The sequence below is a fragment of the Falco biarmicus genome, chromosome 1 (genome assembly GCF_023638135.1).
Source record: "Falco biarmicus isolate bFalBia1 chromosome 1, bFalBia1.pri, whole genome shotgun sequence".
NCBI classification, from domain to species: Eukaryota; Metazoa; Chordata; class Aves; order Falconiformes; family Falconidae; genus Falco; species Falco biarmicus.
In genome coordinates this window covers 58,821,848-58,836,861 of record NC_079288.1, presented here as the reverse complement: position 1 = coordinate 58,836,861, position 15,014 = coordinate 58,821,848, and the positions used below count along the sequence as shown (strand labels likewise).

Below are 15,014 nucleotides of genomic sequence, written 5' to 3'. Positions count from 1 at the left end.
CTGCTCGCAGGCCGCTGGCGGCGTGGCACGGCGCCCCGCACCGCGCCGCCCGGTGACACGCCGAGCCCGTTCTTGCAGGGGGCGGGGCTGGGGGTGAGTAGGGGTTGGTTTTTTGGAGGTTTTTTGTTGTTGTTTTTTTTTTAGGGGGTGGGGTGGGGGTGTGTGTGGAGGGCTGAGCAAGTGTAAAAGTTTTCGTTAGATATCAGCACGTACACCCAGCTGGTACGGAAGCGAGTGCTCCTCACAGGGCTTACTTTCGAGTGCCCCTCACGCAAACAGCTGCTGTTCCCGGCGTGGGGAAGGGGAGGCGCAGGGTCCCTCTTCCCCTTTCCGAACACAGGAGCCATCACTTCCAGGGAGCACACCGGAGCGCTCTGCTCTCATAAACAAGGACTAACCTGGAACAAGGGCCCAGCTCTGGGTTCAGGAACTGCTTGGCAAATGCAGAAACTGCAGGGAGGCTCCTCGGAACTTTAGAGGAAAGATGGCTTAAAATTATTATTTGCATTAGGGAAGGATAGGAACTGAAAAAAAAAAAAAAAAACCAAAAAACCCCACACACACAAACCACCAAACAAAACCCAAACAAACCAAAAAACCCCATCCCACCGCTAACTGGTTTTGAGGGTAACTTCCCCCTCCCCGAGAGATACACCTTAGGGCACTTCCTCCAGCTGATCAACAACCTCAAAATTAATCCCTCCACAAAGGGAATTAGGTGTTTTAAACTACTGCTGCACGGTCTTCCAAACCATGTGCAGCAGCATCGGCCGTTTCAGTAAGTGCTCTTGATACTCCCTCAACAAGACAGAAAAGGCACTGTGGGCAAAACCAGAAGTACACCACCTTTAAAGTGACCACCAAATAAAAATGCAAAGAACAGGTTGTGCTTACCCATTAAAAAGATGTTAGGTGTTGTTGTTTTTTTTTTTTTTAAATAGTTGAACATTCAGTAAAGATACTGACAAATGGCTCTTCAAATACTGGCTGAACTATATTAGAAAGGTTTTATTGCAATTACACAGAAGTTACAGGAATTTTAGAAATACATAGAGCTTCAAATGGTGAAGGTCAGTTTTCTTCCAAGCAATTAAGGCAACTGGCTGCAATGTCTCTTTAATATAAACAAACAGCAAATGGATATTTTACTAGCCATGGATTAAAGTAGAAAAAACTAAGATCACAGATTTAAATTGGCAGAACAGAATGCAGCTTTTTTGTGACCATATCTGGCAAAAATGCAGTGGTTAATTACAACATACAACAATAAAAAATGCATCTATTAGAAAAGTACAGAAAAAAGTCAGCTGAAAATTTATCTGAACAAAAGACATTTTAAATCTGGGTCTCAAGGAGAGTTTAAGTTCTGCACTTAAGCTAAGCTATTCAGCACAGCTGAAACCCATTACTCTTTTTGCTTATTTTCTTTATAGAAGAGTCATCCAGCCTCACTTCCTTCTCAGTCTAGTTGAGAAGCAGCATTAGATAAAGAAATTCTCTCCTTGCCTCCACATGCAGTTGAAAGATTGGCTTTAAGTGGCACATGGCCAATTCTAGGTTGCCCAACGATTACATTTCACACTAATTTTGATAAAAATGAAACTACTTTCCCATTTTTAAGTGAGTTTGCTGATGAAATGTAAACTTTACTCTGCAGTATCATTAAATGGATGTTTCTACTTAAAAATAATGGGAGTTATTGCAACATTAGAGCCAGTCTTCCCAGTTGAAATTATAGAAATAACGTCTTCTTAAAGCATAAAATTAACAGCAAAACATCACCAAGCACTTTAATAATATTCTGTATACCCCATATAACTACATAACAAGTTTTAGCACTATAATGCTTCGTTGGAAATCATTGCCTCCTCTGTTCTAGTATGAGTATAATAATAAAACCCCAACATAACATTTAAACCTGCACTTAAGGAAAACCCATTCCTGAAACTATTTTGCTCTAAATTATGTAATCAAAGCATTTTGTGACTCTAAATATGACAAAACCTCCATGTAACAAGCAAACACGCAGAGTGAAGACTCATTAAAACAAGTGTTAAAAAATATAGTTCAAGTTAACTCATTTTTCTTTAAAGATAACCAAGTTACAGAATTAAGGCCCAAGCAGAAACATTGGAAATTTAATTAACACAGTAAACTCTCAAAAGCAATAATATTCATTTCTCAAACTTTATCTTAATCTTTGAATCCTATCAACACTTAACAACTATTGACCAGTTATTTTATGTAGTTAGCACCCCTTCTCTTCAAGTGTGGGCTGTGTTTTATATATGCTTTATTTAGGTTTGCAGGCAACTTCGGGATTTTTATTTTCACAGGCACTTTATTCAGAAAAGATATTATCTTTATCAAGAGAATACTGAAAATATTTGAAACTTCTGAGTTAGACTAGTGCACTGACAAACATCTTCCTGTAACTCACAGCAGATGCTAATGCTAAAAATCCACTCACGTCACAAGTGCACGTGCTTACAAAGGTTTTGTTTTTGCAGGGCACTTAAGCATACAGCCATTTACCTGTTTTTGTAAATATTGCCTTTTTTTGTAAATTAAAACACAACCCTTTTTCTCTGAAGCATCTAGTAATTAAGATAGGAAAGCTGTATTTCAGTGTGAGTTAGAACTGTCATGGATGAAAGAGCCGTGAAAGGTAGAACAGTCAAGTGTCCTACTATTAAAGCAAGTGCTGAGACAAGTAGCAAAACACAATAGACTACTGTTACTAGACTATCCGTCTTCACTCAACAAAAAAACCACAGCCAGCCCTGCTTTTATTCTAGATGGTCGGTTTGTTTCTGCTCTAAGTTACTGTAGACCTGTAATATTCTTTGCACAGACACAGAAGTTCCATAAAATAGATCTCAGAGAAGCCTGTTTATTTCCTGAAGTACTAGCAACTGATTCAAGAGAACTTACTCCAGTATATGAAAGATAGCAGTTTAGTGACCAAAACTTCAGGTTGCAGCTACTTTAGAGCACAGAAGTGTGCCACAGTGTTATCCAGACTGTACTCCCTCCTACACTCACCAGTGTGTACCTGGACACGGCACTCTGCACGTTCACGTGTCTGTAGCAATACTTATGTCAGGGTTGACTATAGTAGCATTTCCAAATGTCTTAACAGACAGATGCTTTTACAACTGCAAGTTGAGAAGGGGCCTTTAACAAGAACTAAAGGCTTCGTATTCTCTATGGAGAGAAAGCATAGATACTGCTGCCCAAAGATGCTTCCTGAAAAGCTCTGGAAGTGCATTGCTATTATATGCAACATTGAATAATAACCTGGGGACCAAAGACACAAGTTAGTTTTTCGTCTGAAGAGAAAGTTGCCTGTGAAGCTTTACAACCAAGTTAGAAAATTACTTTGCTGTTCCAAAGTCTAAACAAATCCTAGTTTAAGGCTCTTTCATGTATTTTTATGATGTCCTACTATGAATTGCCTTGATAATTTTGTCAGGTTTCACTTCTGTTCTTCAGATATGTTTATGTGGTCACGTTCCTTCACGAGCTAGTTTTTCAGAAGTTTTAGCAAAAGATGGATCTACATAATCAGTGTTCTCATACAGCTTTGTCGATTTCACATCCTGTCTCCAAGGCTTCAATGATAATGAAGCCAGGTATTTTTTTTCTTTCTTTTTTATTAGCCTTAATCCTACCCAGTACAATTCTTGTGTGTTAGTTTCAGAAGATTAGCTACCCTAAGCATGTATGAAAATTTAATCCTAGACCCATACACATTCCTAACAATTTCCTGCATTAAAAATACTAACTATAATATTTTTCAGTTTTTACATAAAACAAAAATAAAAAGGGTCATTTATATAAAAAGCATTTGGAACAGGTTTAAAATGTAGAGAAAATTTGCTTTATTGAGAAGATGTCACAACAGCTTTCCTTAGTGGTTCAATGGGTAAGAAGGGATTATCAGCTCCTGATAGTTTTTAAGAGTTCATTAGCACCATAAGGGACAGAGGTTTTTGATTTTTAAAGATGTGTGTGGTCACGTAAGTAGTACAAAGTATTTAATTTGTTAGTAGACAGGCTGACCATAAAAAGTTTCAAGTTGTATGTGCTGAGTAAACCACACAGGACAATTTCTTTAACATGTTTTTACCAAATTCATGGTCAACAGTGCAAGTGATCATGACAGATAGCACCTTTGGAGAGAAAAGCTACAAGATGCTCACATTATTGCTTTTTTTAAAGTACAGCTAGTGCAATAGCTTTTTTTTTTTTTAAACACAGTGAACATAGACAACATCTTACAAATCAGAATTCTTGTATCATCTCATAGTGTACAGCAAACCACAATACTCAGTTGTCTCCACTTAACCAAAATTGCTGACATGCTACAAAAAGTGTCATCCTGAAAGTTTCGCAACATAAAAGCTAACTCTTGCTAATTATGAGCAATTTATGTAAAAGTGAGGCCCAATTTGCAAACATTACTAGAAACTAGAAAACAGTACAAAATGTGTTTAAGTAGTAACACTTGTAGCGTTATGCTTTACAGCATTTGCAGAACTGGACCCTAAAGGCATATATTAGCTCTTTATCATGCAAGCATTACAGCATTCCTACATTACCATTTAGAGTTCCTCAGCAGCTAACACTTTTTCTTGCCTAGTTTTTCCCAGGTTGGATATGTAGCTCCAATTAATGTACAGAGCTACAGATTCAACCTAGGAGAAATCACACAAGAAAAGCTGTCAGCCAGTGAGGATGAAACCACATTGCAGTTAAAAGCAACTGCGCCTGTACTGTTTTTTTACAGAAACCTTTAGAGTTCTCAAAATCACATGGAAAGGAGAACCACAGCCATCAAACCATTATTTCCTCATTTACTTTCAGGTTCCTCGGTGTGACCCTGACTTCATAAAACTGCCAGAATTGTATCTTTTTTACACCTCACACATGCTTTCCTGAATCAGGAAGATAAACACAAACAAATGTTCTAAACATTTAAAGAGCAAGAATTGATTCCTGAGATAAGAAGTATGCACTTAGAATGTTAGGTTTTGTACTTGAAAATAATTTCAAGTTTCAAATTGTGCAAAGATATGTCTGATGAGAATGCGTTCTAGCTTTAGTGTTAGTTTTGGAGCCTTCTGAAATGTAAATCCTACTCTTCCGTATTGAGCCATTTAGAAAAGGCAGTTAATAGAAGCAGATTAAGTAAGACAGGAGCCCAAAGCAGCCTAGGCTAAAGTGTAAAAGCAGCATTCTAAGTGGCAACAAACTATGAAAAAAGTGGAATGCAAACCCAATTTTTACAGAAGTAACAAAGCACTGATAATAAGTTACTCAAAATGAAAGAGAAGCTGGAGTTTAGCAATATTGTTTAAGGTCCATATACAAACAACTCACTGGTGGAGGTAAAAGCAAGCAGGCAGATACTGATACTCTTTATATTCTCAGTAGTCCTACCATCTCTAATTAAAAATAAATAATAATTTCAAAAGGAAAACAGACCCACTCATTTTAGATGCAACTCACATGCTTGAAGTACCACCAGATTATATACTCCATTGAATTAGAATACTGCTGTCTGACTGGTTTTACAGTGGTCTGCATTTTAAGCCACTTTCTTAATTTTCTGGTTTTGGAAGTGATCTTCACTGCACTTCTTAGCTATTGCCACCTTTGGTACTGTGCTTTCAGTCTGAAAGGAGCTCAAAAGGACAAGTGAAGATGGCTCACAGCCTGCTATGTAAGTACAACCTAGTTTATCTTCCCAGAGAAGCCTCTGTGTACTGCATCCAACATTGTGTATGCCAGAGAACCTCTCTGCACACACGTGCGTGCATGGTGCCTGGGTCCCCCAGCTGATCAAGATGCTTTTACTTCAGACTACTTTCCGACCAGCTTTTCTTTTAATTAAAAAAAACCAAACAGCAAAAGTCACCTCCAAACTTTTCAAAGTTATTTGATGAAAATTAATCTGAACTGGCACAAAGGATATTCTTCTGTAATAAGTCTTTATAGAGTTTCACAAATGCTGACCTCCTAAAGACCTTACTTTGCAGAGGGCTAACACAAAAGCTGGAATTAATATTATATAGATATAGCTTGAAAGAAGAGTATTTCTGCTAGAAGAAACCCATGCATAGAGGCTTTAGGCACTGTAGTAAATGGAAAAAATGTAGATCCATTGTAATTTACCAGAACTAAATCCAGTTATGACTAACCATACTGCAAGTAAGGAACAAAACCACTCGCTCATCTAGGGGAAGGACTGGGCCAACCAATACAGAATCATTTGAAAAAGAATGAACACTAAATATAATAGTGTAATACAGCATCTTTTTTCCACTGTGGTATGTAAAAGACTACCTGTAGAATGTAGCGGATAGAATTTCAATTCAAAAATTCAAACAACTACTTCCAGCAAGACTGGTTTGCCCTCTCCTTCTACCTGGGTTGTTTCTTTAACTTAAAGGGCAGCCCACAGCAAAGAGCCACAGAAAACAAACTTCTTATAGTATTTACTAAACTCCAGGTCCTTAGGAATTAAAATATTTGTCAAAAACAAGTCAAATCTTCCTGATTTTAAGCGCTAATTTTCACCAGGAGAGAAAGAATCCTCAACACCAGTATTTTAGATACACACTAGAGACCACACAATATCATTACTTTACCTTAAAACATCATTCAGGTATTTAAGTGTTTGTTAGGAAAGATTATCTGCCAAAATAAAAGATGAGTTCAGAACCAGCACTTTTTCCTACAGTATTTAAATTGCCTCTACCTATCCTGAATTTTTTATGTGCATCTTTCTGGGTTAAGATGTAATCAAGTGGTTCAATTCATAGAAACGTGAGCCAGCTAGAAAAAACACATCGTTCTTGTTTTAGAAGCTGTTAGTGACAGCCTGGAGGAACAGCTTATGAAGATTGCTAATCATATTAAAATATTTTACAATCTCCAAGCATCTCTCACTACGTTGACTTTTATTTTTATATTGTAGGTTATGGACAAGAACTAGCACAGTCCATAGCACAGACACACACCGGTACTGTAGAATTAAGTGCTTATTACTGCCTGTTTCCTTATAGGATTTGCAGCGCTATTACACATAAACAATTTAATTCTACATTACTCAGAAGTTAGGTGTAGTTTTAGCTCAGTTCCGTGTAAAAAGCAATATATGATCACCATCTACTTAAATGTTTTTTTCTTCCTTCCTTTTTCTTGTCAATACTAGAATAAAAGCCTGTCTTCATTCTCAGTTTCTCAGCACGATTTTTTTTTTTTGGACACTGGGAAGCACCACAGAGTAGCATATGAAGGGTAACTTATAAGCAAAGTTACTTTAGTGGCACACTAGGATATTTTTCTTGTGTGCACTTCAGCAGCAACACTTATTTGAAAGTTATCCAACAGCAGTATTTTTGAGTAACTTTTTTTTAATAACTGAATTAAAGACATCTATACCAGGCATTGTAAAATCAAACATTTACATTCAGAAGTGTTCAATCCTACAGTATCACTCTAATTTTGTGCGTCTATAGAAGACTTCTAGGTGATGCCAAAACACATACTTGTCAAAAATATCAAGATGATTTTAAAATCTGCCAGTTAAGAACTATTTCAGTACATCTGATAAAGATTCATTGGACACAACCAAAAACAGTATTTTTTTAAAGTTAAAAAAAACAACATGGGAAAGTTCATTTAAATGGGAAGAATTCACCTTGCACTGCAGTTAATGGATCTGGCCTCTAGAAATGGAAATCATACTTCATATCTACTGAAGTGAGAAAAAGGTTTTGTGTTAGTACCAGACAACTATGGATGAATCGTCTAGCCAGATACTAACAATAAGAGAAAGCCAAAGTTTGAACAGATTCTGATTTAAGATACAGATAAGTAGATTTTTCAATAATCTAAGAAAATTATCTCTTAAAATACTTCCCAGTTCTGTGTCTGAGCTTTATTTATTATGTGAAGATAGTGTATCTTAACATATAGTCTTAACTTTATTTTTCTTCCTTCTCTCCTCCCCCATTCTTTTAAAGGGGGGAAGCAAATCCAGTACCAGAGTTCATAGTGATGTTACTGCCCCACTTCTAGTTATCTTTCCAAGAAAACAGCAAGTAAGAACGATTAACGTTTAGTACCATTTATGTCCACATGGGAGTGCTGAGCACATACCATAAAGTCAGTTCACAGTGGTTTCAAGTGTATGTTAATCATTTCTGGCATTGGAATGAAGCATCTGTAGCATGACTACATAGCAGAACATTTCTTTAAATGTTCAAGTTAACCTTTTAAAACCAGGTTTAAATTTAGGAAAGGCATTTAAGAAAGCTTGTTTCATAAATGCAAAGCACCCAACAGCATCTAAGCCATACTGATACACTAGCTGTGCAAGTGTAGTGCCTTATATATATTTTTTTTTTTTTAAGTGTCTGGGAAGTTCAACATATAAATGCTTTTCAGTATAAATAAAATGCTCTTTCTCTCTACTAACAGTAAAAGTGCAGCTCATATGACATCTGTAAGAAAGATTGTTATTGTAATTCTAGGAAAAGTAATTGTAGCGGCATACTGCAAAACATTGGGCATATACAGCCCAAATAAGCCTGGACTCAGTAGGCTTGTTCAGTACATTAAAGTGAAGTCTGAGTTCCTCCTGTTCTTTTACCCACTGCAATCCTTTTTCCTTAGGGTGAAGCCAGGTTTTCAGCTTCGTAGTGTTTATATACAGTGATCACTACATTCTTAAAATTAATAATTTTATGTACCAGCTGTGGTTTGTATTGGATAAACTACTATAGCAGTAAGCACTAGCATATACCATTGCTTACCCCATTTCATCATCTTACTTATAGGCCTAAAGAGTCTTCAAATACATCTATAGCATCCAAGTTTGCAAAAGCAATGTAAACCTGTTGGAAGTTGACAAGTAGGATTTTTCTGCTAATCAAATACACACACCCTTTTGAGGGCTTTGATAAAATGGAGAAAATTTAAATACTTAAGGTAAGGCTGAGCCAGAACAGGAATTTTTTAAGCTAGGTATTTTGAGCTAGGGCTGCCATTTAAACTTTCCTTTTATATTACAATAGTTTCTATCAAATTCAGCAGTAGAATGAAAGCTCATATTGCCCAACAAGAGCATAATCTCTACTTGCTTCTATTTTATCACTTATTTTTTTCCTTCCAGAAACAGGAATAAGTAAAAACACCAAACAGCTCATCCTGCATGAAGAAGTTCTCCTTTGCAGATACATTACAGAAATCCCACTGAGACTCAGTGGTGATTATGCAGACAATTAGCTATCTAAACTATCAAAGTATTTATTATTCAGCCACCAGATGCAAACCACTGTTTAAGCTCCTTACTGGAACACTTTTCATCATCATATTTTCAAGGCATGGTTATCACTAGTGAAATGCATTCACGATTTCTAAAAGATGGTATTGTAATAAGCGGCTTAACATTACGATATTTAAGGTATCACAAATCTTAGAATTCAACTTCAAAAAATTATGCTCTATGAAGTAATATTGATATAACAAGTATCTTGGGAGATTTACAGACTGACATTGAACAGATTTATTTATATGATACAGAAAAAGGACTTTCACATAAGTGTTTTGATACTGGCTTTTTAGCTGCTCAAGGTCTGCCAGGAGCAAGCAAATGAAAATACAGGTATGCTCACACACACACAACTTATAGGGGCATGTTATAAGATTTAAGAAGTGTAATTAAAATAACAAAACCAAACACCAGCAGAATTTTTTTCTTAGCTAAGTTTTACCAAGGATGTATTGTAAAGAACATTGTTTATTGTATTACTTTGATAATGCACAAAAATATTTGAAATGCACATCAATAATATTTTCATGTACAACTCATAGCAACTGATCCCCTTAACTGAAAAAAAAAATCCTATTTGAATACTCTCTATTGCATTTTATAACTACAACTGGGCTTTTTAAAAACAAGTTATTAAATTATGTTCACACTTGTCACTCAGTTCAAGACATTCTTAAAATAAGCAGCATTTCCTTTATATTAGTATCACCTCAACACTTAATGCAGTTTTATCTTTTCTATCAAGTTTTACTGAAGATTTGAAAATAAAATTCAGTTAACTGCAGAACTTAACACAGAGCATAAAGGGTTAAACATGGTATGCTAAACAAAACAATAAAAAAACATCAGAACCAGGTAGCTGTTAATTTGTGGGTTTGTTACATGTTTATGCCATGGTAGTTTCCCACATGCCCAGCCAGCTTGCTGAAATAGGTATTTTAGTTGGACTGAAACCCTAGGAAAAAAAAGAATCCACATGTGACTCCTACCACACTGTCATTTAATATGAAATGGTTTTAGGTAATTAAAGAAATGCTACTGTTGAAGGTATTCACCTTGGCACTTTTTTTTTTAAGTCACAGAAATGCATGCCAACAAGTAAAAAAGAAATTCAATGCAGAAGTATGGCTCCCAAGCAAACTTGCTATACATAGCTTCAGCAAGAGATAGCTACTAAAATTAAAAAGTTTTAAATATAGCCCCATTTTGGACCTGGCCTTGCATTCCTCAAGCAGGTGAGATCTGTAGGACTTTTGCCTGAATTAAGAACCATATGATCACTCTTTCCAGTAAGCAGTTTTAATGTGTTCAACTACACAACAGTGTGTGCTTTGTGTGTATATGCATGTACATACACTGATAGGCACTGTATAGCTATATGCACAAGGCCAAGAAGACTTAGACTTTGAAACTGTGTCCTTTTTTAAAAATAAAGTTTTAGGCTCCTTGAGCTCTTATGTTAGCAGCTAGTCCTAATTTGCAAAGTCATCAGGTAGCACAACAGTTTAAATATAAAATTACTAATAAAAATGTAAAAATTGGTATATCATAGAATATATGGGAGATAATGGTGGTGTAGTATTTTAGGGTCTTAAGATATTCATACCCACAGAGTGTAAAAAAGTCAAGACTCTCTTCCAGCTGTAGCAGTCACGCAAAGGCCTTACCTTCATTAGCAAGAATAATGTAACAAACCACTTCCCGTAAGTGTTTTGGTTGGTTTTTTTTTTTATATATATACCTCAATACGCCAATATCATGCCTTTACATTTTAGCATGGTTTTGCCCTTACGCACTCAAGAACTCTGAAGATGAGATTTTTGGGTGCTTCTGTGGATGAGTGATAATTACTAATGAAAGTGTTAATGTGGTCTTTGGCACCTCTATCTCATTAGTAAAGCAAAGTCCTGCTCCATTTTCTTCAATAAAAAAATCCCATCTGTGGTGCATTCTGTTAGCACTGAAGAGTAGAATATGTCTGTACAGCCTGATGATAGGAAAACATATGAAATGGCAATATGTGTGCCTACAATTGTCTTTCCAATCAATTGCACAGAAGCTTGGTCCACTTCTTCAGTTACAGTGTAGTCCTCTTAAGAGCTTTGGTTACAGCATTAATGTTTTGGTAAAAAAAAAACCAGAGCAGATGCTTTCCTTCTTCAGGTAGATTTTTCATTGTCCTCTCCTGTCTTCTGAACCCGTGAATACTTCTTGCATGAAGATTTGAAGCAGCTGGGAGGCCAAGATATTGGCCAGGAAAAGCTGCAAGGAACAGAGCCTTGCACATTCTTCTCAAAGAAATAAAATATTGGATACCACCATGCTCGAGAGAGAAAATTTGTCTGCGAAGAGACCTTTAAAGTCTGTATTGGCGCAAGCAGGTAAAGAGGAAAAGGAAACAGACAATCAGTTTCAAGCATTATAGTCAATTACATTGAGTCAAGACAACTAGAAAAATGCAATGTATTTGCATGCACTTCTGCAAAGAGGAGATGCATTTAGTCTGGTAAAAACCCAGAGTTCTGAGGTAGCATATACCTCATAGTCCAAATGTATACTACAAACTAAGCATCTAAGCATCTTTAACACAGAGGGATCCTTTATTGCTGTACAGTTTAGCAAGACTGTGCACTCAAGTCTTTCTGAACACGAGTCCTTTCAGGCATATCATATTCCATTGATGACTAGTAGTTGAAAAAGAGATTAAAATTGCTTGAGCACCATTATCCTGCTTGAAAGTATTCTTGAAACAACTGCAGCAGGTACCTTCTGAACAATATACTTTTAGTGACATTTACAGAAGAACTGTTACTAGAATTTTATGATGGTCTAGGTAGTTTAGGTTGGTCAGAAATTTTATTATTGAACTACTGTTTGATCATAAGCTCAGACAAACAAATTCTATATATTAACTACAGCAATTTCATTTCAAAAACTTTAAGCCAAAATATCAGGAATTTCAAAGTTATAGCTTTATAAAAAAAGATTTGAAATAACTTCATAACAGGCACAGATCAAAAAAGAACATCTTAGCCATTAAATATTTATTTAAACCACTGTGAAGTGAAACTCTTTGCCCAATTTGTTTAAACTTCAATATGGAACCTCTATTTTTATTTCAAAATTAAGAACTAATTTTGAGCAGTATTACAAGCGGAAGCTATACATAAATTCTAAAGGTATTTGCCACTCACCTTTTCATTAGCCATTGAGTGATACCACCAGAAAAGCCGTGTAGTGATATAGTAAGCAATGATGACATCTACAGTATAGTGTTCATGAGCAACAAGGATACAAATTATGCCAGCAGCACTCATTAGCCAGCAGATTAAGTGATACCACCAGAAATGACATGGTGAATCTGTGAAATGGAGACATGGGGGGAGGGGGGGAACACAAAGCCATACACGTTATCAGAGCAATCCACAAAGGGAAGGGGACAAGATAAAAGAAAGGCTACAAATTTTGAAATAACTCATTTATACCACACTGATACAAGAACCCTGTTTTGGCACAGAACACAAGACTAAAGAATTATGCAAACTCACTGAGGTGTCCCATGGTAGCGGGACTGGAACTAGATCATTTTTAAAGGTCTCTTCCAATTCAAACCATTCTGTGTTTCTGTGTTCTTACTTTGTAAGATGAACACAAAATGAGCTTTCAGTTAGAAACAGGCAGCACTGTCTCTCATTTTCAAGTCAAATTAAGTAAGTTTTCCAGTTAAATCACTTCTAGGGTATGGGGTACAGGGGAAGAGACAGAACTGAGGCAAGATGCACACTGATTATTTTACTCTGGCATATTTAATATCTGTTCTTTTTATGGTCTCTGCTCTAGTAAACTTACGCTCAAGTCAAATGTCTAGATTTTATCTAACCTGAGCAGAGATCACAGATTAAACAGGAAAAGACACTTTTTAAAATTTCTAGTTAATTACTTCATGAAACCTCTGTTCTGTGAAACAATACACTGTATGGGGAAGTACAGGATGTGAATTTATACCCTTTAATTACGGATTAACAAATGGGAGTGAAGCTATTCTTCAAAATGCACTTGAGCCATTTTAGTGGAAGTCTCCCTGCCCTTCTTTCTCCATTGAAAAGCGCCTTGGGTGTCACAATGACCATTCATAACTTCTGACAGGCTAATGGACTCCGTTTCACTCGCAGCGGGACATTTTTGGCACACACTGCATTGTGGGGTAATGGTCAGCCTTTACTTTCACACAATAACAGCAGAAAAGTTACTGATCTCAACAAGCCTACCCAGTAGTAGTCTGAGAAGCCTGTGCAAAATAGTTCCTGTAGGACAACTAAGATTTTGGTGGAAGTGTCAAAACAGTAAATTCTTTTAACACTCCCCAAAACATTGCAGATAAACCTGTTATCTCCTTATGAAAAAGAAAATAAATAAAAAGGAGCCAAGTCGTCTCAAGAAGCTGGTGAAAACAGCCCCAAGCAAGACAGATATACCAAGTCTAAAAATGTAAATAACTATTCTGGGACAAAAAAAACTGGAGTGGGGGAGAATAAGCAAAGCAGCAGCAAAAGATTAAAGGAAGAGAAGAACAGAGCAAAAATAAAATAAACCATTAAACCAGAGACAATGAAAACCTCAGAATGCATCTTGTACTGAAGACATGTCATGAAGAGAAAGGAATACTATAAGCAACCTCTAATTCAGCGCAATTATAGGGCTTAAGCCCTTGCTCAGGTAACATTTTGCTAATTATATGGGAGGCAGAAAAAGGGAAACTATGCATCTCTTGTAGAACACAATTCTACTAAAACAGATGCTTAATTAGGTAGCAGTCAAAAGGCTTTTTACAAGAATTTGTATGACAACTCCTCCAACGCCTTATAATAAAACAACGAACTATACTAGACCCAAAAATGCTGGGTTATCTACATCTCTTCTTATACTAAAGATATTCAAGAGTATGTGACCAGCATGAAGCTGCAATAACACACAACACGAGGCAAATGGCAAATCTATTTTTAGGCTATTTTCCTAACACAGTTCTGGTAATTGTGATGAGTTACACATGCCATTCCCCCTGTAACATTCACTTTACAAGACACCTAGGCCTAAGAATCAGCAGACTACAATCAACATCTCAAATCACCGAAGATTGTCTCACATCTGCAGATTTCAAGTTTGTCTTATTAAACAGGTATATTTATATAGCCCTTTCTAAGGCAGAACGTAGCGCTGCAACACTTCCTTCCCTCTATGTTTTAATAAAGAGGAATGCATTCAACTAATGCTGACTAGTCTTATTTTTCTTTCAGTGAGAATTACACATTCCCATGAGCCAAGCCAGCATTTGCATAGTTTGGGATACAACGGTAGGAGAGAATATTCCAATTCCAAACATGTGAACTGGAAAGGGAACTCCCTACTACACATTCATGAGCAGCCAAGTTCCCAGGGTAGAAGCACTGCTTACCATACATCAAATTTAGAAGCTGGCGCTATTCTCCAAAGCCTCCATCGATGCTGTCTGTGCAGCATAGATTGCTATGGGGCATGGGGGGAAAAGCTATGTAAAGCAAGGGGGAAACCATAACCTCAACTATATCTTCTGCATGCCTGCCAAATTCTTATCAACTCCAAGAGGCACAAGTAGGAAACTAGCAGAAGACATCCAAGGAACATGAATCAA

At 36.6% G+C, this 15,014-nt stretch overlaps 1 protein-coding gene and 1 long non-coding RNA gene across 6 annotated transcripts in view; one reads left to right on the top strand and one right to left on the bottom strand.

Moving 5' to 3' along the window:
- The first annotated feature begins 18 nt into the window (after nucleotides 1-18).
- On the top strand, nucleotides 19-11,664 carry LOC130144473 (uncharacterized). Its single transcript, XR_008820142.1, has 2 exons — nucleotides 19-93; nucleotides 11,510-11,664. It is a non-coding gene; the product is annotated as an uncharacterized LOC130144473 (long non-coding RNA).
- The window catches only part of SGMS2 (sphingomyelin synthase 2), a 61,226-nt gene continuing 47,200 nt past the window's right edge, over nucleotides 989-15,014 (bottom strand). For all 5 annotated transcript variants that reach the window (XM_056328189.1, XM_056328157.1, XM_056328167.1 and 2 more), the window contains 2 exons: nucleotides 12,541-12,707; nucleotides 989-11,709 (listed from right to left, as the gene is read on the bottom strand). In XM_056328189.1, coding sequence (XP_056184164.1) covers nucleotides 11,506-11,709; nucleotides 12,541-12,707 — 371 coding nt within the window. In that variant the 3' untranslated portion in view covers nucleotides 989-11,505. The remainder of the gene's footprint in view (nucleotides 11,710-12,540; nucleotides 12,708-15,014) is intronic.